Source organism: Oryx dammah, unplaced genomic scaffold (assembly GCF_014754425.2).
Source record: "Oryx dammah isolate SB20612 unplaced genomic scaffold, SCBI_Odam_1.1 HiC_scaffold_2, whole genome shotgun sequence".
In the NCBI taxonomy this organism is placed as follows: Eukaryota; Metazoa; Chordata; class Mammalia; order Artiodactyla; family Bovidae; genus Oryx; species Oryx dammah.
Genome location: NW_024070186.1, coordinates 40,358,906 through 40,385,085, shown reverse-complemented (window position 1 = coordinate 40,385,085; position 26,180 = coordinate 40,358,906). Strand labels below are relative to the sequence as shown.

Sequence of the window (26,180 nt, the reverse complement as noted above, 5' to 3'; positions counted from 1 at the left end):
TACCATGCCTTCTATCCTGTGACCTTCTAAAAGCAACAACCACTTTCAGGAGAATGGAAACTAAGGAGGCAGCCTGTAGTCAAGAAATAGTTATCAGAATTTTTCTTAACCACGTGACCACAAAACAAAGATTCACATAGCAAGGACAAGGGAGAATTGCTCTAAAAACCTTCTCCTTGAAATTAACAACAGTGTTCATAAAATATATCCTGCACTTTAAAAACTTGTTACTCAAACTGCACAAGAAATGGATCATATCATACTCAAGGGGGGGGGGGTGGGGAACTTCAGTGACTAAAAAGACACAAGATAACCTTTAAAAGTTCTTTTTAAGGGACTTCCCCAGCTATTAATTATTTGATAACCATGGACCAAATAGCACAGCCACATCTCCCAACTGAAAGATTAGATGAATCATATATTGATCAGATAACACTGTGCAGCCAATAAAAAGGCAGAAAATCAAAAGCACCAGACAGGGGAATGACAATAGACTCAGCCACCCCTACAATCAAATTCACATTTTAAGAAGGTGCAAAACACCTCCATCCATCTTCAAAATATCCCCAAATTTTTACCCTTCACTTCATTAAAAAGGGAAAACTGAGGCAGAACATAAACAATGCAGAAAGCAACGGTAACCTGTTAGCAGCTCCGCATCTACATCTCACTTTAAAACTACTCTATCTAATCATATCTGTCACTGTCAGATCTGAAGCTACCAATCTGAGAGTTAGGAAAGAATGTCTTTGACTAATTCAAGTGGGAAAGGGGATTATCCACCTTTTAAAAACACTTTCAAAATGCAAACCAAAAGCACAAGGACTCCAGAGAGAAGGGTGACTTGGAGCGCCAGAAGCTGCTGGAGAAATACTCCAGATACAGGCATTTGTTAACCAAAGAACAGCCTCCTGCCTGAAGATCATTTAAAAACTTCAGGATGCAAACTATTTTCAGCTGTCAACATCTCAAATTGCAAACTCCGTGAGGAAAGTGTGGCACAAAGGTGCCTGTTCCACTGCCCAGTGGCACTAAAGTTCACACAGCTGTAAACACTAAATGTGTGTGTGTTTGCAGGTGGGAGGAGGGGGATACGACTGACCTGGCAGCCTGGTAACCACATTCTCCATCTAACACTTTCATTTGAACTAGAATAACTCAGTGCTGGGGAACACTGGGGTCTAACTGTACAGCTTTGAGCAAGGCCTCCATTTCCCTCATGTCCTAGTTTCCCCATCTGTAAAGAGAAGAAGCTCCTCTATTTTATAGATTTCTTCAAAGAAAATAAATTCTCAAACATGTGTTCCTGGCTGTGACAGTGGCTACCTACCCCAACAATCTTTTTTTTCCTTCCTTATTAAAGCAAATTTAAGAATGTTACACATTAAAAATGATGCTTCTATTGAAATACAGTTTGGTATTTGCATTCAACAAGATCAAAACTATCATTTGTGTGGATAAAGGAGAGACTACAAAAAGATCTTTTTTGTCAATTCATGGGGCAATTTACTTTCAATTTTTAAACATACAAAATACTCATTAAAGTAAATGCTTCGTCATTTCTTAAATAAAAAGTATTGCCACAACCGAGGTAGGGGAAAAACAACTTCCCCTCACGTCTTCCCACTTGGGTTTCTGAAATACTGGGTTAGTGATGATGGGCAATTTCCTAGAACGCTAAGAAAACACCCACCGACAAGCATTTGTCTCTAATGAAACAGGAAGAAGTGATTTATGGAAATTCACATGGAACTAGTGTTAAAGACAAAAACAAAAGTGGACAGCAGGCCAAAAAAGAATGCCTCTTACACTGTGAAGAAACTTCCACAAAACTCCAGGCTGCCTCAAGCTCACCGTCAGGAATGAGGAAGAACATGCTCAGTTTCACTATTAAAAGACTGTGTGTTGTGTTAGTCACGTCAGTCGTGTCTGACTCTTTGTGACCCCATGGACTGTAGCCCACCAGGCTCCTCTGTCCATGGGATTCTCCAGGCAAGAATACTGGAGTGGGTTGCCATGCCCTTTTCCAGATTAAAAGACTGGTTCCTCATTATTCCCAAAAGGAAATAGAACATGGAGAACTAAGGGACTTCAGCTCTTTTTTACTTGGCAACCCAGACACACGCATGTGCATACACACACAAACAGTTCAATATATTTCTTAATTCTGTCTATACCCCAAAGTGAAGAGGGAAGTACACATATGACTATGTCTAACTAAAAAAAAGAAAAATAAACTTTACCAAAAACCTTCGATTCCAATGTTTCTTCACACCATATTTTAAAACCAGTCACCACTCAGCTGGCAGCCACCTGTATCTCATCAAATTCTTTCCATCTCACCCTCGCCATCCCCCAGTGAGTGTAAACCCTGATCGTAACTGCTCACTTAACTTGACTACTACAAAATACAAGTGTATTTTTCAGTGAGTCCTAGCCAGTAATGATGCACATCAGTGTCTTAAAAGAGAGAGCATTTCGTATTATGATGAAAGTTAACACTGGTTCCTGCTGCTGCTGCTAAGTCGCGTCAGTCGTGTCCGACTCTGTGCGACCCCATAGATGGCAGCCCACCAGACCCCCTCTGTCCCTGGGATTCTCCAGGCAAGAACACTGGAGTGGGTTGCCACTGCCTTCTCCAATGCATGAAAGTGAAAAGTCAAAGTGAAGTCGCTCAGCCATGTCCGACTCCTTGAAACCCCATGGACTGCAGCTCACCAGGCTCCTCCATCCATGGGATTTTCCAGGCAAGAGTACTGGAGTGGGGTGCCATTGCCTTCTCCAAACACTGGTTCCTAACCCAAATCAAATACAAAGTTTGAGAAAGACTGGCGCATTTTCCCACTAATTTCTAAGTCAATATATGTAAAAATTATTCTTTTGCAAAATGATAGTAACTACCTGAATTTGAAAGGCCACCAGTGTATCTGAAACCAGTGTACAGTGTCATCATAAGAGTCCTTACAGAAGACTGCTGTTTTCAAAAGTTCCCTAGATCCACCTTAAATTCCCTCCAGCCTGACAGTTCTCATTTAGTCTTTTAGAGATTTTTCTTTTGAAGAGTGAATACTAAAGGAATGCATTTTAGATCCTAGCAAACCTGCTTCTGACTATAAATTAGAAAACTAAGAATTACTAGAAGAAAAAGAGACAAAACCAAAGTACCTACCAGGTCAATGAAGCAACAGAAACACCAGACCCCACCCCAAATGATCAGGCAATGGTTTGCCCTGACAAATCACCTTTGGCCCACACAACTTACTCCCTCAAAGGACAAAGAAACCTGTATCTAACTTAAATGTACACCAGAGGGTCCCTTTTCATACAAGTTATTAATTACTAAGTACCTGTCTCAATTCATTATGCCATTGTGGCCAAACTGACAAAACTACATTGCAGGTTTACTCTCATAACTTAGAAAAACAGGTCCAATACATTTTTGAATAAAAAAAAATTACCAACTATAAAACAGTGTGCACAACATAGAAACATTTTTATGTGGGCATGCTGTTGTTCAGTCACCAAGTGTGTCCGACTCTTTGCAGCCCCATGAACTGCAGCATGCCAGGCTTCTCTGTCCTTCGCTATCTCCCTGAGTCTGCTCAAACTGATGTCCATTGAGTCGGTGATGCCATCCTACCATTTCATCCTCTGTGAGATGATGTGAGATTATGTGAGCATACTCCGAAAAATGTTAGAATGTATATATCACACATCACCACTGGTAGTCCAGTGATTAAGAATCCGCCTGCCAGTGCAGGGGACATGGGTTCTATCCTTGGTTTAGGAAGTTTTCACATGCCACAAGATAATTAAGAAACCCTGTGTGCCACAACTACTGAGCCTGCATGCTGCAACTACTGAAGCTGGCACACCCTAGAGCTAGTGCTCCACAACAGAAACCAACCCAATAAGAAGCCCATGAATGGCAACAGAAACCACCCCAATAAGAAGCCCATGAATGGCAACTAGAAAATACTGCCTGCACACAGCAACAAAGACCGAGCACAGCTAAAAAAAGTTTTGAGAAATTGATTAAAATAAATAAATAAAACAAAGCCAGAAAATGTATGTAGCAAAAATGTTAACCGTGATTATCTCTGTACATAATGATTTTCCTCTTATATTTCCAAATTCTTCTAAAATGAACAAAAAATGAAGATAAATAAAAACTACACTGTATCAGACTCTCTTAAATCACATATTTTTTGTATGTTAGCAGATGTCTCACAGCAGTATTAAAATTGCAACAATTTTTAAAATTATCATTTTGAAAGCTGATGAGTGTCAGTATATATACTAAAGAAATTCTGCTTAAACACCTGGTATCTTTAACTCATAACACCACTTAAGACGCAAAAGTTGGCATTTTTTAATATTGTTATGATGAAAAACACAGCTTGGATGATTATAAAAAAACACAGGCATTACAACAGATGAATAAAAATCTTTCCTCTACAAGAACAAATCTTAATTGTTGAAGAAACCTTGTACAAAATTTAAAAGAACTTCTTGAGGAGGCTTTCATAAAGGTAAAATTTTTTAAAAGAAAAGAAAAAAATACAGTTAAACTATCTGCAAACCACAGTTTCATCTACGTCAATATGCAACATTTTAAAACCACACAAAAAGGAAAGGAAATTTTTAGTGCAGCCGGCAGTCCTGCAGCGGGCCTACTACAGCTGAAGCTAGCCAAACAGCTCATGTTTCTCTGAAGACTTGGAGGAAGGCCCGCTGAAGCACAGAGAATACACCTCCAGGTATGTCTTCCTAAATACTTAATATATTCAGTGTCTTTACATGGCAGGGAAATCTATGATTTTCAGTGCTTAAACCATGTGAGCTGAAAATGCCAACATGTAATAAGGTTGCTGTGCAAGAAGGCACCAATTATTAAACTCCAAATAGATTCGCAGTGTGAACTACACTGTAATTTTCTTCTATCTGAAGATCTCATCCATCCCTTTCAGAAAGACAGCTTAATTCACACAACACTGAATACTACTTCCTGATGGGAAAGCCTAACTAGTCAGTAACTCGATTTTAAAACTGGATGGATGAAGGCTATGTTGTAGTTCTTCACCACAGGGCACAACAGGGCTCTACCAACACTCTGATAGGTAATTTCTAGAAAATTCCATAGTGACTTCTGTAAAGAACAACTAATGAGTTATCTCATGAGGGTATAAGCAATGGGCACTCTCAAACAAATGAAACACTAGAAATCTCTTGATTTTGCTAGAATACACATGGGCATCTCAGATGTCCATAGGCTAATAATTGGTTAAAAAAATATATTCATCGAGCACTTAGTTTTCAAATTCATGATGGAAAACACAGAATGCTATTATAGTATAATTTAACAACTGTTAAATTTTTGATATGACCAAAAATTTTAAATGAGAAATGTGGGCTTCATTGCAAGCTAGCCGGAGGTTCAAGAAAAACAACTGGAAGGCCCTGCATGACTCTCAAGCACTATGGAGTGAATAGTTACATTGTAATTATTTTTAAATAAATGGCTGGTCAGTTCCAGATACACAGTAGGCTAACTGATCAAAACTAATTAATTCTCTAATCCTCTCTTTACCACACAGTCATCTATAAAATGAGACTTTACTGTATGAGCAATAGGGGCACTCAAAGAAATGCATTATATGTTACGATCATAATGTAACATTTGAAATACAAGAGCCTAGGCCAAAATCCTAGCACCTCTGTAAAGGAACAATGAGCAAAGGTGGGAGGTGACGGTTCATCTACACTGACACTAGCTTTTGACCCAGAAAACAAAAGAATGTTCAGAATAAATGGTTAATAAATAAACGGTTATTAGCAAAAGTCAAGTCATAAGGATGTCAGTAAAACCTAGAACAGACTTCAGATCTGAAGGGCTTCCTTTAAACATTTAGGATAGGCAGGATCGGGGCTGGGAAGGATAAAGGCAGAGAGCCTAGAAAACGGTGGGACCCTAGTCTGCTCCAACAAGCCAGGGAAACCTGTCCAACACCCAGGTGCCAGACCTCAGTGTCCTCAAACCCAGGGACTGGACCAAATGTTATAAATAAGGGTTCCCTGCATCCTGGCAGTCCTATGAGCCCCAAATCCTATCACAACAAAAAGTACAAAGGAAGGAAAGAAGTGCTACCAGAACAGCAGGGGTTCCACCATTAAACTACAGAGTTGGGAGGAAGACAGTGCAAACAGGAGAGACTACAAACAGGAATTCTGAAAAAAAAAAAAAAAAAAAAAAAGAAGGTTTAGGCTTAAAAGATAGAACCGAGAATTTTTTTTAAATATATCTATTGTAAAACGAAACATCAAAACATACAGAGCCTAAATGTCATTCATTAGTATTTAGGGGAAAAATTAAGAATGAATATTTTATTTCTGCTCTTTTACATGAAAATTTTTAGACTATAGTTCCTGACAACAGTAAGCACTTAGTAAAGGTTTGATATTATAATAAAAATAAGACAAGTATCATATGATTCCACTTATATGTGGAATCTAAAAATAATGGTACAAATGAACCTATCCATAAAACACAAAGGGTCACAGATGTAGAAAACAGACTTATGGTTACCAAGGGTAAAGGGGGGAGGGATAAACTGGGAGATTGCAATTGACATCAACACACTGCTGCTGCTAAGTCGTTTCAGTCATGTCCAACTCTGTGCGACCCCATAGACAGCAGCCCACCAGGCTCCCTCGTCCCTGAGATTTCCCAGGCAAGAACACTGAAGTGAGTTGCCACTTCCTTCTCCAAAGCATGAAAGTGAAAAGTGAAAGTGAAGTCGCTCAGTCGTGTCCGACTCTTCGCGACCCCAAGGACTGTAGCCTACCAGGCTCCTCCGTCCATGGGATTTTCCAGGCAAGAGTACTGTATATAAAATAGATAACTAATAAGGACCTACTGCAAGCACAGGGTACCCTACTCAATACTCTGTAAGGACTTACACAGGTTAAAAAAAAAAAAATCTAAAAAAGAGTAGATATATGTTTGCTGTACAACTAAAATTAGCACAACATTGTAAATCAAGTATACTCCAATAAAAGCTATTCCTCAAAATAATAACAATAACCACTATTATTATTATTATTATTATTATTACTGAGACACAGTTTCAAGTGGTTTTGAACATGGCTTCTAAGATCAGACTGTCTGGCTGGAATCCTGGCTCTATAGTTTACCAGCTATAAAACCTCAAGTGCTACTCAACCTTACGGTGCCTCAGCTTTCTCATCTATAAAACAGGGATACTAATGACCTAATTTTGTTCCTTTTTATAGCCAGGTAATATTCCATTGTATATATGTACCACATCTTTATCCATTCATCTGTCAGTGGACATTTAGGTTGCTCCAGGTCCTGGCTACTGTAAACAGTGCTGCAGCCAACACTGGGGTGCATGTGTCTTTTTTGAATCATGGTTTTCTCAGAGTATATACCCAATATATGGGCTCACTGGATCATATGGTAGCTCTATTTTTAGTTTTATAAGGTACCTCCATACCCCAATTTAAAAAAGGTAAGGGAGACAACATCTATATGATAGAAATAATAAAAGGTTAAATCAGTACATGTAAAGTATTTGGCATGGTACCAGATACAAAGAATGTGTTTGATGACTATCACTGAGTTTAGTACAGAATGATGTTATTCCTGGACTCTCAAGTCCTATCTCAAGTAGAGAAATGGGAAAAACATGTACTCTCTTTAAATGTCCCTTTAATTTAGAAAGCTTCATATACATCTGCCTTATCCATCCACTTACATATTGTTTCACCCCAAGATGTACCCAATGGACCATTAAATAATTAGGAGAATTAAAGATTCAAAAAAGCTTCTAAAGTTTTTGTGTTTTTAAAAGGATGTTTCAGAGAAGTAGCCTTCTTAGCCCCTAAAGTTACTGGTCCCTATTTTTAAAAGCTGCACGTGAATTTTTTTTCTTGCTAAAACACAAAACCTTCTGATCAATAAATCAAAGGAAGGAAATTGTTTAATATTCACGAGGAGGGTGCCACAGCCCTAAGAGCACGAGCTTATGAAGCCTAGTTTGTTTAACTTATGCTATACATCATCCAATATTCCAGGTTTGGAGGGAACATGACAAGACTGTGTCACTATCAGAGATGATCATAATGGTTCCAAGGGTAGGACTTATACACTTGGCCTTGACTGCCTTGAAACCCACAATGAAAGAAGAAAAACAACCCTCAAGTGCTAAAGTTAGATGCTTTGATACATCTATCTATATATATATAACTGAGCTTCTCTTCTGAGAACTTTGTAACCAACATATACCCTTGCCCTGCTAAGTCACTTCAGTCGTGTCCGACTCTGTGCGACCCCATAGCCGGCAGCCCACCAGGCTCCCCCATCCCTGGGATTCTCCAGGCAAGAACACTGGCCTGGGTTGCCATTTCCTTCTCCAATGCATGACAGTGAAAAGTGAAAGTGAAGTCGCTCAGTCCTGCCTGACTCTTAGCGACCCCATGGACTGCAGCCTACCAGGCTCCTCCATCCATGGGATTTTCCAGGCAAGAGTACTGGAGTGGGGTGCCGTTGCCTTCTCTGACCCTTGCCCTAGAAGCCTTTAAAATATAATCTTGGTCAAACTTCTTGCCAACACTGACAAGGAAACATCTATGCAAGCACTGTTCAAGAGAAATATAAAGCAAACCACAAAGCTATTTTAAAACTATCTTGCAGCTACACTTAAAAAAGCAAAAGCAGGAGAAATTAATTTTAATAATATAGTTAACATAATATATCAAAAATATCATTCCAATATATGCTCAATATAAAAATTACTGACACATTTTACTAACTGTTGCACTATATGCATAAAATAGCACAATTTTACTCCTTAAGCCTTTGAAATGTGACCAGTTCAAACTGACTTGTGCTGTAAATGCAAAGTACACACTGGGTTTTAAAGATTTAATGTAAAATATTGTAAGCATAGTGCAAGTAGTAACTACTCTTTATAATATTTCATACTAAATATTTTTTAAGACCCAGTGTGTCCTTTGCACTTACAGCACAAGTCAGTTTGGACTGGTCACTTTTCAAGGGCTTAATGGTCATCTGTGGTTTTAGGTTACCAAACCAGACAGGACAGGTCTACACCATCATAATCCAGAACATCAGGCAAAGACCAGATGCTAATCCTACAACTTCTTCTGTTAAAAAAGAAAAATGAAATGAAATTCTGATTGTAAAACTGTTCTGGTAGGTTACACAACAAAAGGCCTATTATTTAAATAAAAATCTTTTAGATTTTAGTACAATTTTCTGTCCCCTCTCACCTCCCCTCTCCACCTAGGTTTCTCCAGCATGAAGAGTTCTATCAACCTATGAAAACAAAAGCCAGGAAGCCTCATTGAGAGCAATTCAGGCTCAGCCACAACCAAACCTTTTGTTTCCTCTATTTCTCAGAAATTCAGTTCACTTATTTCCTCTACAAACTAACTTCCAACCCAACTGGTTACAAACAAGCTATCCGGATGCAAAAGTGTGAAGTCAAAAATATCCCTTCTAGCAGCAACTTACACGGGATTTCCCAAAATCACAAAATCAGACCATGGAAACCCCAGGCTTCCTTCCTCGTAATCAAAGATGTTCCCACCAATCCACACATCAAGTAACTTCACCAATAAAATTCTAAGAAGCAGAGTGATTGAGACCATGGTTTCAGGAATATAATTCTGTTTGAAGAAAACAATTTCTAATTTGAATTACTAACCTCCCTTCCCTCTCATTTGCTTTTTTTTTTTTTTTTTTTAACAGATTCTTTGGAGCTTTTTGTCTTTGTTCTTTCTGGACAATCATCCCTACTGTCCTTGAAGATGACCAACAGTTCTACCTTCTGCCCAGTTTACAGAGACCTAGAGCCATTCACATATTTCTTTTATTTAGTTTTCCTCATTGGAATTATTGGAAGTTGTTTTGCAACCTGGGCTTTCATACAGAGAAACACAAATCACAGGTGTGTGAGCATATACTTAATTAATTTGCTTACAGCTGATTTCCTGCTCACTCTGGCATTACCAGTGAAAATCACTGTTGACTTGGGTGTCGCACCCTGGAAGCTGAGGATATTCCACTGCCAAGTGACAGCCTGCCTCATCTACATCAATATGTACTTATCAATAATCTTCTTAGCATTCGTTAGCATTGATCGCTGTCTTCAGTTGACATACACCTCCAAGATTTATCGAATACAAGAACCTGGGTTTGCTAAAATGATATCAGCTGTTGTGTGGCTAATGGTCCTTCTTATAATGGTGCCAAACATGATCATTCCCATCAAAGACATCAAGGAAAAGCCCAACGTGGGCTGCATGGAATTCAAAAATGAGTTTGGAAGAAACTGGCATTTGCTGACAAATTTCATAAGTGTAGCAATATTCTTCAATTTCTCAGCCATCATCTTAATATCTAATTGCCTTGTAATTCGACAACTCTACAGAAACAAAGATAATGAAAATTATCCAAACGTGAAGCGAGCTCTCGTCAGTATACTTTTGGTAACTACAGGCTACCTCATATGTTTTGTTCCTTATCACATTGTCCGAATCCCATACACCCTCAGCCAGACAGAGGTCATATCTGACTGTTCCACCAGGATTTCACTTTTCAAGGCAAAAGAGGCCACACTGCTCCTGGCTGTGTCCAATCTGTGTTTCGATCCAATCCTGTACTATCATCTCTCAAAAGCTTTCCGATTAAAGATCACTGAGACGTTTGCTTCCCATAAGGAGTCCAAGGCTCAAAAAGAAAAATCAAGGTCTGAAAACAATGCATAAAATACAGGATTTTTTTCATGCTATAATTTCTTGCCTCACTAGACAATTAAGTGTACAAACTCCTGGGAAGGAGGGAGAAAAGAGCCTCCATAAGTAAAAATACAGGCAGAGGGCAAATGCAGCTTGGTTTACTGAGAAACTGTTTCTGAATACAAGCCCAACTGTACTCTTGTGGTTGTTGATGCTCCTTAATACAAATGTTTGTACAAAAAAAAAAAAACAAAAAAACTAGTAAGTCTTGTTGAACCAATATAAACCCTGCAATATCCTTAAAACCTAAATGAGTTCTATGACACAGAGTCTGAAATATTCATTAGGTATTCATTTAACGGCCTGGAGCTGACTTCTGATAGAAATACACAAAATACTCTATTTGAGTTGCCAGAAAGCCCTTTAGCAACACAGTTTAAAGCCCTTTAGATCACTTAAAAAAAAGGGGGGGGTGGTTTCTTACCTGAAACCACCTGAGCCTGATTGATTTTTAATCCATCACTTAACAGTAACTTTTTGGCTCAATGCTCCAATTTTTAACATCTAAGTGTGTCCTACCACAATAGCTTACAATTTTTTACTTATAAAAAGGCTCGGAAAAGCATGGTTTTTGAACATACCTTATATTCTACCTATAGGTTATAAATAAAGATTTTTCTACTGTTAGTAATGACAAATCCAGTGATTTCTTATTTATTTGTAGCAGTAAAGAACATACCCCATAACATTTTCAAGTCGGGGGTCGTTAAGTTATACTAACTGCTAAAACTACTGTTTTGGAACTCACATCAAAGGTATGGAAAACTAGCACCAGTCAAATAGTCTTGAAATAGACATGTCGGCTCCACATTGCAAGGACTTATTAGAAAGAAATGCAGCATGAGCTTAGCTGAAGTGTGCCCCCCAGGTCCTAAAGATGAGTTTGACCCCATGGGAGGCCAGCCATGGAATGTATGCATGACTCCACTCTCAGGGTCACATTGATCAAATTCTCTCAAATGCGAGTAAAGCAGAAAGGATTCAGTAGATGGTATTAAATGAAGACTTATTTACGAAAGGAAGACTAAAAAATTAAGATAAGCATATATAAGACTTTGTATTGTTTTCGTTTCCATTATAAAAGCCCACATCAAAACAATCAGTAATGCAATTATTAAGAAATGGTGTGGTTTGAGCAAAAACAAACACGTAGACACAGAGAACAGAGTAGTAGTCACCAGAGGAGAGGATGACATGGGTAATGGGGATCAGCTGTTTGGTGACAAAGGGAAACTAAGTTTTGGGTGGTGAGCACGGTGTGGGGGATACCGCAGTAGAAATAAAATGTTTACACGTGAAACATCTCTGATGTTATAAATCAACACTACCTCAATAAAAATAAATGATCTCGGGGGGTTTGGGATTGGGAACACGTGTACACCTGTGGCGGATTCATGCTGATGTGTGGCAAAACCAATACAATATTGTACAGTAAAAAAAAAATAATAAATAAAATAAAGAGAACTAAAATAAATAAATGATCTCAAAGGACAGGAGGGAGGGTAGGAGGGAATAAAGGGAGAGAGAAAGACAGAAAGAAAAATAAGGAAAGAGGGAAGAAAAGGAAGGAAGGAAGGAAGGAAAAAGAAATGGTGTTCCTGGAAAGTAACAAGTTTGAATCCTAGGCTCATTTTTTGGCTCTGTGCCGCGAACTATTGTCTGACAGCTGAACCTTGGACAGCTCCTGCCCATAGCTTTACCACACATTGTCTGAGGATATATAGTCTGAGGAGAACAGTACATGAGAAAATGCACCCAAAAAAGTGCCCATTACACCTCTAACATGGCAGGCACTGCACCAACCCCAGCCGGCTAGTGGTAATAACAGGAAGCCCTGTGGGTATCACATGTCTGACACAGATAGGGTCTAAATGACCCTAAATGCTCTGTGGCAGAGGCTGGTTGAATGCCTGGACACTAGGACCTGGGCTTGGTGGCCCACTGAGAGCACAGTCTTACTGATGAGCAGATGAAGACATCATTCATACAAGAGCATATATGAAACTAGCTTACTTTTCTGAATCCTTTAGTCAAGGTGCCTTTTAGTCTTCTCTCCTTGGCCTTCACTCACTAGAGCCACATTTTAGAGACAAAGTGGGGGCGGGGACGGTAAAAAACAAACTTTTTTATTTTAAAATCATATTCTTGTATTCTCATGTGTATAATAGGCGAGTGAGACTCACTACAGCATCCACAATGGCACAGTTTTACTAGTATACGCTTTCATTTCCCCTTTTCTGATGGTTTAGTCTCAATTACACTCACAGTAAAGGCACTTCTAAGACAACTGGTAATAGAAGGCTATTAAAAGATTTTACCCTCTAATGTCAAACTTCTAGCAGCTCTTTTATGATTTCGCATCAGAGCTGAATTCTGTCATAATCCATCAGGAGACATGGTCCCTGGGAATCATTCACGCTCTTTCCTCTAAGGAAGAGGACAGTCTTGAGAATTTAAGTGCTGGGAACAGCTGTGTCACCACAGGTCACATGAATTCACAATCACAGAGCAAAGAAGCACATGCTCGCGCAGCCCCCTGCTCTCACACCCACACACACAGGGAGCCCTGCAAAGCACTGCTCACCCAGGAGAAGAGCACAGAACACTCAACCAGTCTCAACCATTTTCAAGTTTCTGCCATAGTTCCTTCCTTTCCCCTATTTTTTCCAAATACACATTTTGGGATAATTTAAAATTTACAGATAAAGCAAAAACATAGTACAGACAGTTACCCTATCTTCATCTAGTTTGCCCTAGTTAAAGCCTTACGAACCATGATGTATTCATCAAAACCAGGACACTAACACCAGTACATTAATATTAACTCTAGACTTCAATATGGAATCTTTTTGACTATTTTAAAACAAATCAGACATCATGATAGTTCACCCATGAATTCTTCAAGAATTAAATATCTATCTATCTAAAATATCAAGCTACTGTTTCTGCTGCCCTAAATACAGTGAAGTTGTTCCAATATGTAGAAAATGAGTGATGCCCACAGGTAGCAAATGAAAAATATTGGTATATTCAACCAGTGATAAAAAAGAAACAATTTTAGTTACTTTCAATATATTCCTAGACATAGGATAATTAACAAGGGGTTCTTAATTGTAACAAGAAAATAAAATATATGGGTGTAGTGATTTTGAAAGTCATTTCAGAGGATGTTCAAAAATAATCAAAAAAATAAAAAAATTTAAGAAACTCTTTAGCCTAGAGATCAAAGCTCCTCAAAGGTGTCCAGGAAATAATATGCATGTCACAATTACATTTTTTTTAAAAATAGTAGTAATAATAGTCTTCTATTAAAAAAAAAAGACTCACTGAAATAAGTTAAAATAAAATTCCACGAAAAAGGATAGTGAACCTAAGAATTTTTTTTTCTTATAAATTTTGGCCCAATTTTCATAATATAGCAGAAAACTAATCTTGTTTCCCTTCAAAATAAACCACATCACTTGTTATGACTCAAACAGTAAATTTCCCAGCAACTATTTCCCATGTGCTATCATCCAGTTCTTAAAGTCAACAAGTGGAAATCCAAGTCCATCACATATACGACCTTTTCTATGAAGCATGAGCCAATTTTTCAACCACATGTTTTCCCCTCCTCCCATCTTTATTCTTTCAGAGTAGTAGAAGAGCTCTGGGAAAGTCAAACAGTTCACTTTTCAGTGGACACTTGGGTTTTTACTCAAGTTATTTCACTTATTCTGGGGCTTGTCATTTTATAGACATTTGTCTCCCTATCTTTTTCATCTTTTCTGTGCTCAAAAGTTCTTACTCATCTGTACAATGCCAAAAGTACCTACCACAATACAGTGCAGATAAAACTACTTAGTAAATGAGTTTCAAATCGAAGTAGGAAAATACATACCAACATCATTTGCAGTGACTCAGATGCTGTTAGTACAAGTATACTAATGTGGAAAGTTTTGCTAATGTCAGTAGTACGATACCACAAATGTAGACTACACGAGCACATAAGCTACATGGTAAGAACCATAACAAACAAAAGCAGGTAGTGAATACAAAAAACTCACCTCTTTCATATGTAGTACTCAGGCAAGCAGCCGAATAATCAATGACCCTACAATGGAATGATCAGCTTGCCAACTGACAAGCGACTTACCAGAGGTATGGGAAAATGGGTTGCATACTGCAGGTGTCGTAGGAGGTCATAATTAGATGGAAAAATCAGCTCCCTTGGTTTTTCTCTCTTCAACAGCTTCTCACCATTAACTGACATTCTTCTGCCCAGAGCAGGGTTGGCATTCTCACAGGACTCTCCAGGCATGGGAGAAAAAATCTAAGTCATGTAAAACAAATGTTGGAGACTGTAAATGAAAGCGCAAAACCAAAGCACACAACTCCAAACACACAAGACACTCGTACCATATCTTCTCCTTATTTAACCATTAGCAAAATAATGAACTGTGTTAATTTCCACAAATTTCATATTCAGATCAGGAGCATCATCCCCTGTTCCAAAGATGAGAAAGTGGCAACCACACACACAGGGAAGAAACGTGCACGGCTCCATTTCCCAGAGGACCAGAGATAAAATTAGACTGATAACTAAGTGTCTTCCTCATAGGGCTACATTTACTACAAAAACACATACAAAGAAATAATTCACTTATAAAGCTCATGAGCAACAGATACAAAGGTTTTAGTCTGTACCCCAACCAACATGTGTTTTCATAAAGTTAGTTACACACTGAGATCCATGAGGAAGAACACTTTGTAATTATGCCGAGATAAAGTAGAAGAATGTACAAGAAGTCCAGAGCCAGGAAAGCTGTTATTTAGAAGTTGAACACACATCCAGCAAATCAACATGGCCTGTCCTGATGAAATGATATTCATGGATTCCTGAGAGAGAATGATCTCCAAACAAAGGAGTCACGGTCAACCAGGAGGATGAGAGTGTTTTAATTTACAGGAGGAGGGAATGCAGCCAAAACTGAGGATGAACTGAAATGAGACAGCTGCGTGAGATGATGAACTGCGGCCTGGGGTGGAATTCATTCCAGAGAAAGACACTTACATCACAAGTACAGGGGTCATGCCAATACACAAGGCAAGGGGCAGAAGGAGGAGAGAGCTGGGGACAGAGGTGGGGGAGGAGGGGTTCATGGTCAATAACAATTGGAAGGTTGAACCTACTGGAAATTCCGAAACAAAGTCAGTTTTAAAGTCATTCTTGTCTACTTCATCAAAAATATTAGTAGTTCCTGAGTCAATGCCCATATGCGCCATAATAGTCTGTTCCTGATAATTGCCAGAGAAAGAAAGTCACATTGTAAATGTAGTTCATTAAGAAGCTGAAGCTAAAACACAACAGTGACATTAAGTCATCTTATGTCTCTTTTCCCCTCAGTGTGTTTTTCTTCAATAAAGAAAAGGAAGTTAAGATACACACTGCTTTAAAAAGTCACGTTCTTTGTCCTCATGATAAAAAAGATTTAACTTCCGTGCTATTTCAAGAAAAAATTGCACAAACTTCCTGATTAAAACCAAACTGACCATAATTTCCTTCTTGGGGCTATTCCCAGTCACATGCTCACCAACTAGCCTTAGTAAGAAAAATCTAAGTATATTTAACATACAAGATACCTTGATGTCCAAAAACAGGAAACAAAAGAGAGAGAGAGAAAGAGAAACACAGAAAAAGCATAAACAGGTAAACTAATTTTATGTTTTACTCTAACTTTTTTACTGTGGACAAATTTAGAAACAAAAGTATTCATATTAAACAAGTAATTTTCAAAAATCTTTAAGAGTATAAACTATAAATTCACGTGTGCAATTCTAAAGGCACGTTTTTAAATTACAAAGATAGCCATTATTGTAAAATATCATAACAGCATATGCTGAAACTCTGACAGGACCAATATGAGGCTTTATTTTTCAGAAACTATCATAATCTCTAATAATTTTCTATTATTTCCCATCACCAACTTCATGTTTTTGGCCTTGAAAAGTCCCATAAGTACCTGGAACAATGTCCAAAATATCAAAAAATTGGCAGAAAATAATAAAGTCATACTCACAGCATAAAGTAATTTGCTGAAAAGCGCAATTCTACGTTTGAAAGATAGATTAAATTTGCAATTAATTGAAATGAAAATATAATGTGTTATGACTAAAACATACGTATAAAACAGCAATATAAGTATCAAAGAGTGATATAAGTAATGAGACATCGGGGGAAAGATGCTACTTAGAATAAAAACAGTCATGACGTCAGGGCCGAAACAAGTCCAAATTTGAGGCTAAACATTACAGTAAAACTGGAGATTAGAAATACATAAAACTAGAAGCACATAATTCCAATTCAGTGAAAAATGTGATGGCCTGTAGAATCTTTTCAGTTTTAGCATACCCAGAAGAAAATTCTAGAAGATATAAACTACAGTCCAAATTCTGTTGTGTCAGTGAGAAGCAGCGATAAATGAGCTTCGAAACAAGAGGCTACAACTGAAAAGCCATCACCCTTCCACCAGCATGCAACCCTTCCAAAAGTGATTCCCAGCACAGTTCAGGTCCAAGGGGAGGCCCCCCCAGGGCCGTACCTCCATTTTCATGTCGTGGTCCTTTGGATAGTGCTCGTCCGTATTCTCTCCTGCTGGCGACCGCGGTCGGGTGGAGGCGGTGACAGACAGGTCTCCCCGAGAGATGAGGGTGCACATGTAGGCGTCGTGGGAGAAGACGTCGTGCCGGATGAACTCGCAGAAGAGCAGCACCAGGTTGATGAACTCCACCTTCTCGCATTCGCTGTTTGGATCCGCTGTGAGGAGACAAAGGGCATCAAGAGTTCAGTTTCCCTGACTGAGGAGGGGGAAAAAGAACAAAGACAAGCACTCAGGCTTAAAGTGTTCACTATTTTTCCTATTCACTTTTTTAATAAAGGATGTATTAGAAGATTCGCTACAGAGGTCTAGCTTTCGTTGCAGAACCAGTACACCAGTTCTGTTCCCACTGTAACTGCAAAACAGTATCCAGTGTTCTAGGCACCGTCTCAAAATTAAAGGTAGTGGTCCCTGGCAAATGAATGGCCATTTAGGTAACCGTGTAAACACGCAAAATTTCAGGTAAGAGAAAAAAAAAAGCAAGGTGAGATTACTCTCCTCGCATTTTACTGTTATGATTCATGATTCATATCTGTCTGAGCTATTTTGAGCATCTGTATACTCGGGGGAGGGGGGGGTGGGGTGGGAATGGAGCACTTTTTCAAAGGAGACATCACAACAGAACTGTAATTCAGATGGTATTTGAAAAAAGCTGGTGAGTAGAATCCACTGAAAAGCAAAAGGAACAGTGCAATTAAAAGGGCCCCAGATGGAGCTCTGCCATCTTCTAAAATTCATAAGTAAGCTATATAACTTATGACTTTTAATATTGCAACTGCACTCTCAAACTCTGTATCTCTACCTTTGAGATAAGGTTAAAAAATGATTAAACTACTAAGACTAACCTACAAAGCTCAGGCCCTGGTACCATCACACTTAAACACTGAGAAAGATGACAGATGGACCCAGGGAACACTAAACTCAGAGCCCTAAAATCTTAAGCCTATATGTTTGTTCTTGCTCACCTCCAAACTCAATAGGGAGAGAAAACTCTTCAGAGAAGCAGAAGAGCTTTCCCTGACAAAGCAATAAACAGGATCCAGAGCAAGCCAGGCACAGGAGGAAGAACTTTTTCCCAAAGCAAGAACAGGAATGGGGATGGGATGAGGGGAGCAAAGACCAAGTGTCTGTCTCCCCCAGGACACAAGGTACATCCAACTGCTAACTGCCATTCCCGACAACACTGTTTCTCCTCTCCAGAATCTCTCCTGTCTTTCTCCGGGCTTCAGTGCTTCCTACGTTCCAATCACCAGTTTGGCTCAGATTCTTGTTCTTCTTTACCCTAGGATAACCACCAGGAACCTAAAAAAACCTCACCCCCAGGCGTCACTCAACTGAAAATGAGGTCCTCCTCAGAGGAGTCAAAGCAGCACTGTTTCTTGCTGCTTTATCTCTCTCTCCTCCATAGATACTTTCCTGTTCTGCCTCCAACACTTTTTCTCCCTTTCCTGTCACTTTTTGCCATTTTTCTGTTGGTCCACCATCATCTATAGTCATGTATGGATGTGACAGTTGGACTATAAAGAAAGCTGAGTGCCAAAGAATTGATGCTTTTGAACTGTGGTGTTGGAGAAGACTCTTGAGAGTCCCTTGGACTGCAAGGAGATCCAACCAGTCCATCCTAAAGGAGACCAGTCCTGGGTGTTCATTGGAAGGACTGATGCTGAAGCTGAAACTCCAATACTTTGGCCACCTGATGCGAAGAGCTGGCTCATTTAAAAAGACCCTGATACTGAAAGTATCAGGAAAGATTGAGGGCAGGAGGAGAAGGGGACAGCAGAGGATGAGATGGTTGGATGGCATCACCGACACAATGGTCATGGGTTTGGGTGGACTCTGGGAGTTGGTGATGGACAGGGAGGCCTGGCGTGCTACAGTTCATGGGGTCACAAAGAGTTGCACACGACTGAGCGACTGAACTGAAGTGAAGATAATATACTCCCTGCTGTACTTCATCAAATGAAAACCTCAAAATAAGATTAAGCCAACTGAGCTTACACAAATGATTTTTTTTCAAGTTTCCACCCACAGTATAAACCCACTTGGTGGTTGTTTATTCCCCATCCCCACCCTACTCCCTACCAGCAGTGGAATAATTAAGATACAAAAAGAACATGATAGAACATGAACAATTAAGAGAGCATAGACAAGCCGTCAACCATCTTCACAAATCATCTCCTTGTATCAGAAACCTGCTTATAAGGTACCATTGTTTTATCTTTGCCCCCTTTTAACATTAGAAGTTAGAAAATCAGAAACTTAGAAAACAGGGAAAGAAGAGAAGTTCATAATCACAATAAATGTCATGAGCATCACAGGACCTTAATGCCGCTCTTCTGGTAAGAAAGATCTAGAAAGGGAAAATTAATCCATCAAATACAAGAGAATGAACTGACCTATTGTTTTAACTACTAAAACTTCAGAAATGTTCAAGTCTTTGAAGATTGTCATAAAAGTATCCACTGATAACTGCCCCAAAATTTTGTTCAGTAAAATATGCAGCGTATTCAGTGCAAATTACATTGATAAAATTACAGGTTAAGGGAGAAAAAAGATCAGTTCCTAAAAAAAGGTCAATTCCCTTATTTAAGATCTAGAAGCAAAGATCTTTACTTACACAACGAGGGGGCCTGTGTATCTAAAAACCTTAGAAGAACATTCTGGAAAACAGGTAAACTAGATCCAGCGAGGGAGGCTGAGGAAATGGACTCCTTCTCATCTAAGACTTCTGATTCACCACATCTCTGAGATTAAAAACAAGCAAGCAAAGTTAATTATTAAAGACAAGTACAGTCACAATGGTTCAAGAAATGTGTTGGTTTTTCATTAACATTTACATTCTTGGATAAAACATGCAAAATTGAGATCTCTATACTTATTTGAGGACCATGCATCATAAAGGAATATAATTTCTGAAAGTTAAGAGGCCGTGGTGGATTCATGTCAATGTATGGCAAAACCAATACAGAATTGTAAAGTAAAATAAAAAAATTAATTAATTTTAAAAAAAAAAGGAAAGTTAAGAGAAAGTGAAAGAAAGTGATAAGTCGCTCAGTCGTATCCAACTCTTTGACACCCCATCCATGGACTATACAATCCATGGAATTCTCCAGGCCAGAATACTGGGTAACCTTTCCCTTCTCCAGGGGATCGTTCCAACCCAGGGATCGAACCCAGGTCTCCTGCATTGTAGGCAGATTCTTTACCAACTGAACAAACTGTCATCTGCATATCTGAGGTTATTGACATTTCTCCCAGCAATCCTGATTCCAGCTTGCACTTCCTCCAGCCCAGCATTTCTCATGAACTACATTGGGCATGTATTATTGAGTTTGATTGTTCTGTATTTGCTTTTGTCAGGCGGTGAATTTACGAGTATGTTAGGAAGTAAAATGTCAAATGTCCCTCTAACAAGATTCTTTCCCTCATCACGCGTCACCAATTAGCTCTCTCAGAACCTCCTGGAATCTTCACAGTTCAGGAAACATATCTAGAGAAGCTGTTTAACTTCTACATTCTTAAGGCCAGAACTAGAAGACCAGCAAAGGAACAGTTTAGAAGCAATCAGAACCTCATTTTCTGTTCTTTTTGCTACCCCTTTGTTTCTTCCCATTTTCATTATCCATTTTAGCATTAAAACACTATTATATTAGATATGATTTCTTCAATCCATCCTCTTTATAAGAGTCAAATTTTGAAGGTGGTGTTTAGTAGAAATCAATTATCTTAAACATCTCTAGAAGAATACATTTTTAGAGATGGATACATTTAAATCTATTAAAATTATAGTCATCTATGTGTGAACCTCTTCTGAATATGACTCTGCGTGTGGGTCTTCTGGGACACACAAAGAGGGAAGGGAAGACACAATAAAAATTATCCAGTAGGAGCAATGAAATTTGAGGAATCACCTTTAGTTAACTAAAGTTTAACCACTGCACTTCTCTTTAGAATATAGTCCATTCATAAATATGTAGGAAAAAAGCAATGAAATATGTTTTTCTTAATTTGGCCATTATAAAAAGGGGCTATGTGGTTTACACCTTAGCGTCAGTATCTTTAAGCCCCAATTTCAACAACATGACCCTCTGTATTTCGTGAAAGGTGCTTTCCCAACAAAAGGAGATGTCTATGAAAATATTCTTCCTATTTCATTTTTGCTAATACTGTCATAAAAAGCAGGTGTATCACCAGTAGTGCAACACTGAACGGGGTGAGCAAAGCCCCTGCTGTCAAGCTTACACTCTCAGGCATTAAAATAGAGGCAATGGGGAGAGTAAACCAGAATGGCCTGAGAAAGACAGGCCGAGGGGTGGGTGCCGTTAAGCGCAGATGAGTTGGTGAGGGAGTCTCCTGAGCAGGTGCCAAGCGTTGAGCCAAGAATACTAGAGAAGGAAGTGACGCCTCCTGAAACGGGAACGGCCGTGAAAAGGGGAACAGAACGTGCCACTCAGAGGCAACAAAAAGAGCAAAGGCCCCGAGAGGAACGTGAGTGTGGAATGGACAGGAAGACCAGGGTGGCTGGAGCTGTGAGTGACCTATGGGAGCGGGGGATGAGGTGGGAAGGGCAGGTGGGCGGCTCAGGTGAGGCTCTGTCGGTCTTGAGAAGGAGCCATCAGGTGTTTTAGGAAGAGGACAATATGATCCATTTCCATGGTGAGAAGTCAGCTCTGGAGGCTGTGTGGAGGGTGGTGGGGACGGAGGGGGAAGAGACAGAGACAGGGGGCAGGAGACCCCAGAGTTATCCAGGTGAGAGGTGACAGCCTGGTCAGAACACACACACGCCTTCTCCACCCCTAGAAAGGAAGAAACGAAGCCTCATTTTGATGCTCTCCTTCAACAAAGCCATGCTGACGACGTTAGCTTTGTTGGTTCCTTTCTAATCGACCCCAGAGGCTTTAACTGCCCTCTCTGGGGCCAGAACACAGTCTCAAAAATGAACACAAATCGGCATCTGTAATCTCACAGTCACAATGGCCTCAAGAAAGTATATCCATATTCATTAAACACACGTGTGCATATATACATAAAAGGCATATAACACCAAACGTACAGACATATATGTATGTGTGCACGTCTTAACCTCACAGAGGGAGATTTCCATTCTAAGTCAGATTTTAAAGTTTGATTTTAAATTGGTCCAGAATATATACTACGGGCTTCATCAACTTAGAGGGGTCATGCTATGAAGTCCTTATGTGAATTTGTACATTCTTCCTTTCTCTTTTAACAAGAAAAGAAAAAAAAGCACAGTGAAAGTAAGAAACAGAATCAAAGCAGTATTCAAAGCAGTATTATTAACAACAAGTAGAAAGAAAGTCAAGTCTACCTCTGCCTCGATTTCTGCTTGTCTCTTCTCCAGGAGTTTTGCCACAGCCATCGCCCTGTGCTTCCCTGACCGTTTACAGCTCACAGCCCATTCACAGAGCAGCGTCACCACAGCTTCATCATTGGGGGCAACCTAAGGACCAAGAGAAATGGGTAACAGCCATGTCACATGAAACATTTCACCTGATGAATGAGAGTTAGGATGCAAGCAGCAGAAAATTTAAACTGTAAAACTTTAGTCACAAGGACATTAGTCACTTAGAAAAGCTGAGTCTGTGATAATTCCAAGAGGACTGGCGTTTCCTTGTATATGTCTTCACTTGCACAGATCATAACCCAGCCCCATCAAGCCTCCAGAACTCAAAGGAAGCAAAAAGGGACATTAAGTACTGAATATCAAGAACATGTGTAAACCCAAGATTCATATCAACGTATGGCAAAAACCACCACAATATTGTAAAGTAATTAGCCTCCGACTAAAATAAATTAAAAATAGGAAAAAAAAGAAACAAATATAAACCTCAAAAAAAAAAAAAAAAAAGAACAGCTGGTACAAAGCCCAAGTACCAGCTTCACTCTGCTGCTGACCCCCTCGGGCCCTTACTCACAGCCTCAATCAACACATAATCCCAACAAGCCAGGCTAGCGAGTCGTCCAGTCCAAGGAGGAATTGCAAGGAACAAACTGGAGGGCTGTTGATCAAAACCTGCTGCCTTAGAAACAACAAGCATGAAGAGTGACACCCAGGCACAGAAAGGAGCAAGGGTTACAAGCAGACCCAGTTAACAAAAGATGGGAGCCCACATCTATGTAGGGCTCAGCACTGCCACCAGAACTACCAGCTGTAACTGCCGTGGCCTAGACATGAGACCACACACTGAGGACGAGAAGAATCAGAGCAACCGTTACGGTGGGCGCAATGGCGGGGTTTACAATAAGACCGGGGATTGTCCTTTTGTGCAATCTCACCTTCCTTATAGAGGATCTATGCCTCTAGACACAGAACATCAACTACACATTTTTAACATTCATAAACACTATGCCAAAAGGGCCAGACAGTCACAGTACTAGCATTTATAAGCTATGTAAGAAGTTCTGTATTTTCAGAATTCATAAGCTCAGTTAAGACTATGACAGCTATGAGCACAGGCCCAAGAAAAACATACGTATACCCACATGTACTTTAACACAGCATTTCAGATGGTTTGTGGACTCTGACAAGGCATTTAAGAATAATCCCAGGATAAGATTCCCTAATCATCTTCCAGATACCAGCAGACAATTCAGACCATGAAAATCAGTTTATTCCAAGATTTTTACGCTTTCTATCCAAAACTCAGTCAAACTCTTTATCTTAAAACAAAGAAATGTTAAATTATCTAGGGCAGATATCTCAAAAAGAGCTCTGAATCTTTTAATGTAAAACAAGAAAAATATTTCAGTCACAAAGTACAAAGACAACATAACATTTTTAAAAAGAAAGCAAATTGGGAGGAATGACTTCCTGGATTCAATCTAATCCCAGGAAAAGCAAAAATATAAATGTCAATGCAGTGAGGCACTGCATGCTTAGCTTTATAATATTAAAGAGAACAAAAGAACTTACTTTAAAAACAAAGCCCACAGTTTTAAATAAGTTCGTCAGCAATGTACATCATGTCTACATTTACAATGTCTTACATTACATGCCTACATGTCTCCATTACATGTCTACTACACGTCTACATTACATGTTTACTACATGTCTCCATTACATGTCTACTACATGTCTACATTACATGCCTACTACGTGTCCACATTACATGCCTACTATGTGTCTACATTACATGCCTACTACGTGTCTACATTACATGTCTACATCTATATTTTTTTTTATTTTCCCTCTCCATCAAACAAAATGAAAATGTGCTACCAAAGAATAATTGACTCATTCAAGTAGCAGGCTCTCCTCGACCTGGAAATGCACAGGAAAGAAACTATAAAGGAAAAGACTTCTTTTTAACACATAGAGAAACTGACCCACTGGTTTGGGGCATATGCTAGAAAATCACTCTTAAGAAAAAGAGAATTCATTTCCAAGAACACTTATTAAGCACTCAGGATATGCTAGTCTTTGAGGAAACCAAAATTTTAAAGATCTGGCCCTTGTTCTCAGAAAGTTTACCCTCAGAAAAGGGAACTCATTGTAAAGCAGCAAACTGTTCTGAAGGTGGGGAAGGAAAGTGACTGAGTCTAGGCACCTGCACTTCCACATCACATGGGTGATTGAATCCAGGTCTCCTGCATTGCCCACAGATTCTTTAACAGCTGAGCCATAAGGGAAGCCCAAGAATACTGAAGTGGGTTGCCTATCCCTTCTCTAGTGGATTTTCTCCACCCAGGAATTGAACCCAGGTCTCTTGTCTTGCAGGCAGACTTTTTACCAGCTGAGCTGCCAGGGAAGCCCCTCATAGGTGATGAGCATCCACCTGTGCTAGTTTATAGACACCAAGATACAAACATGAAACAGGTCTGCAGTCTACTCACTGCAGCTTGTGGCTTCAAAACGTACTCACTAGGAATTAAGAAAATCAGGGAGGCATGCTGCTAAAAGATAAGTTTTAAAATATAAAATTTCAACCAATTTGTGCCCATAAAAAGTTATACATCTCAAAATCTATGTTACCAATAAGTATTTCCCATCACTGGCCAGATTCCAAAAAGTCCACTCCTTTCTGAATATCAAACAGCCTGCCAAATGGTGCCACTCTTTCCTTAGGATGTTGGAGTGGAGGAGTAAGAGGCAGGCTCAATAGATGCCAATTTTAAAAGAAACAGTAAGATATTTAAAAAGTTTAATGACTAACTTAGAAGATCATATTGGAAAATCAGGTGATCTTATACCAACCTGCAGAGAAAGCAAACTATCTCTGCAATATGAATAATTACATATATATTTATATATGAATCAAGGCAATGGCACCCCACTCTAGTACTCTTGCCTGGAAAGTCCTATGCATGGAGGAGCCTGATAGGCTGCAGTCCATGGGGTCGCTAAGAGTCAGACATGACTGAGTGACTTCACTTTCATGCACTGGAGAAGGAAATGGCAACCCACTCCAGTGTTCTTGCCTGGAGAATCCCAGGGACAGGGGAGCCTGGTGGGCTGCCATCTATGGGGTTGCACAGAGTCGGACACGACTGAAGTGACTTAGCAGCAGCAGCAGCATGAAACATTTTGTTCTTTACTATTGAAAAATTGTTATAACATGAATTTTGAAAATTTAGCATTACTTTTCAAGGTAACTTCCCATTCAAACATCCCCTTATCCCCATATTTACAGAAAATTTTGATTTACATTTTAAGTGGTTTTAGCAAGAGGTCTCTTC

The 26,180-nt window shown here is 39.3% G+C and overlaps 2 protein-coding genes across 3 annotated transcripts in view; one reads left to right on the top strand and one right to left on the bottom strand.

Annotated features, from left to right (window-relative positions):
• The first annotated feature begins 4,660 nt into the window (after positions 1–4,660).
• Positions 4,661–11,090, top strand: GPR171 (G protein-coupled receptor 171). 2 transcript variants are annotated; one of them, XM_040235036.1, is made up of 2 exons: positions 4,661–4,760; positions 9,797–11,090. In XM_040235036.1, the coding sequence occupies exon 2, from the start codon at positions 9,856–9,858 to the stop codon at positions 10,813–10,815; it is 960 nt and encodes a 319-aa protein (XP_040090970.1). In that variant the 5' UTR covers positions 4,661–4,760; positions 9,797–9,855; the 3' UTR covers positions 10,816–11,090. The 2 variants fall into 2 exon arrangements, with proteins under 2 accessions (XP_040090970.1, XP_040090960.1); XM_040235026.1 differs by having other exon boundaries at positions 9,333–11,090.
• A 77-nt stretch (positions 11,091–11,167) lies between these two features.
• Positions 11,168–26,180, bottom strand: part of LOC120858679 (mediator of RNA polymerase II transcription subunit 12-like protein) — a 114,046-nt gene continuing 99,033 nt past the window's right edge. The window contains exons 11-13 of the mRNA XM_040234900.1: positions 22,813–22,944; positions 20,101–20,227; positions 11,168–17,641 (exon numbers count right to left, since the gene is read on the bottom strand). Of these exons, the coding sequence (XP_040090834.1) occupies positions 17,343–17,641; positions 20,101–20,227; positions 22,813–22,944 (558 nt within the window). The 3' untranslated portion in view covers positions 11,168–17,342. The remainder of the gene's footprint in view (positions 17,642–20,100; positions 20,228–22,812; positions 22,945–26,180) is intronic.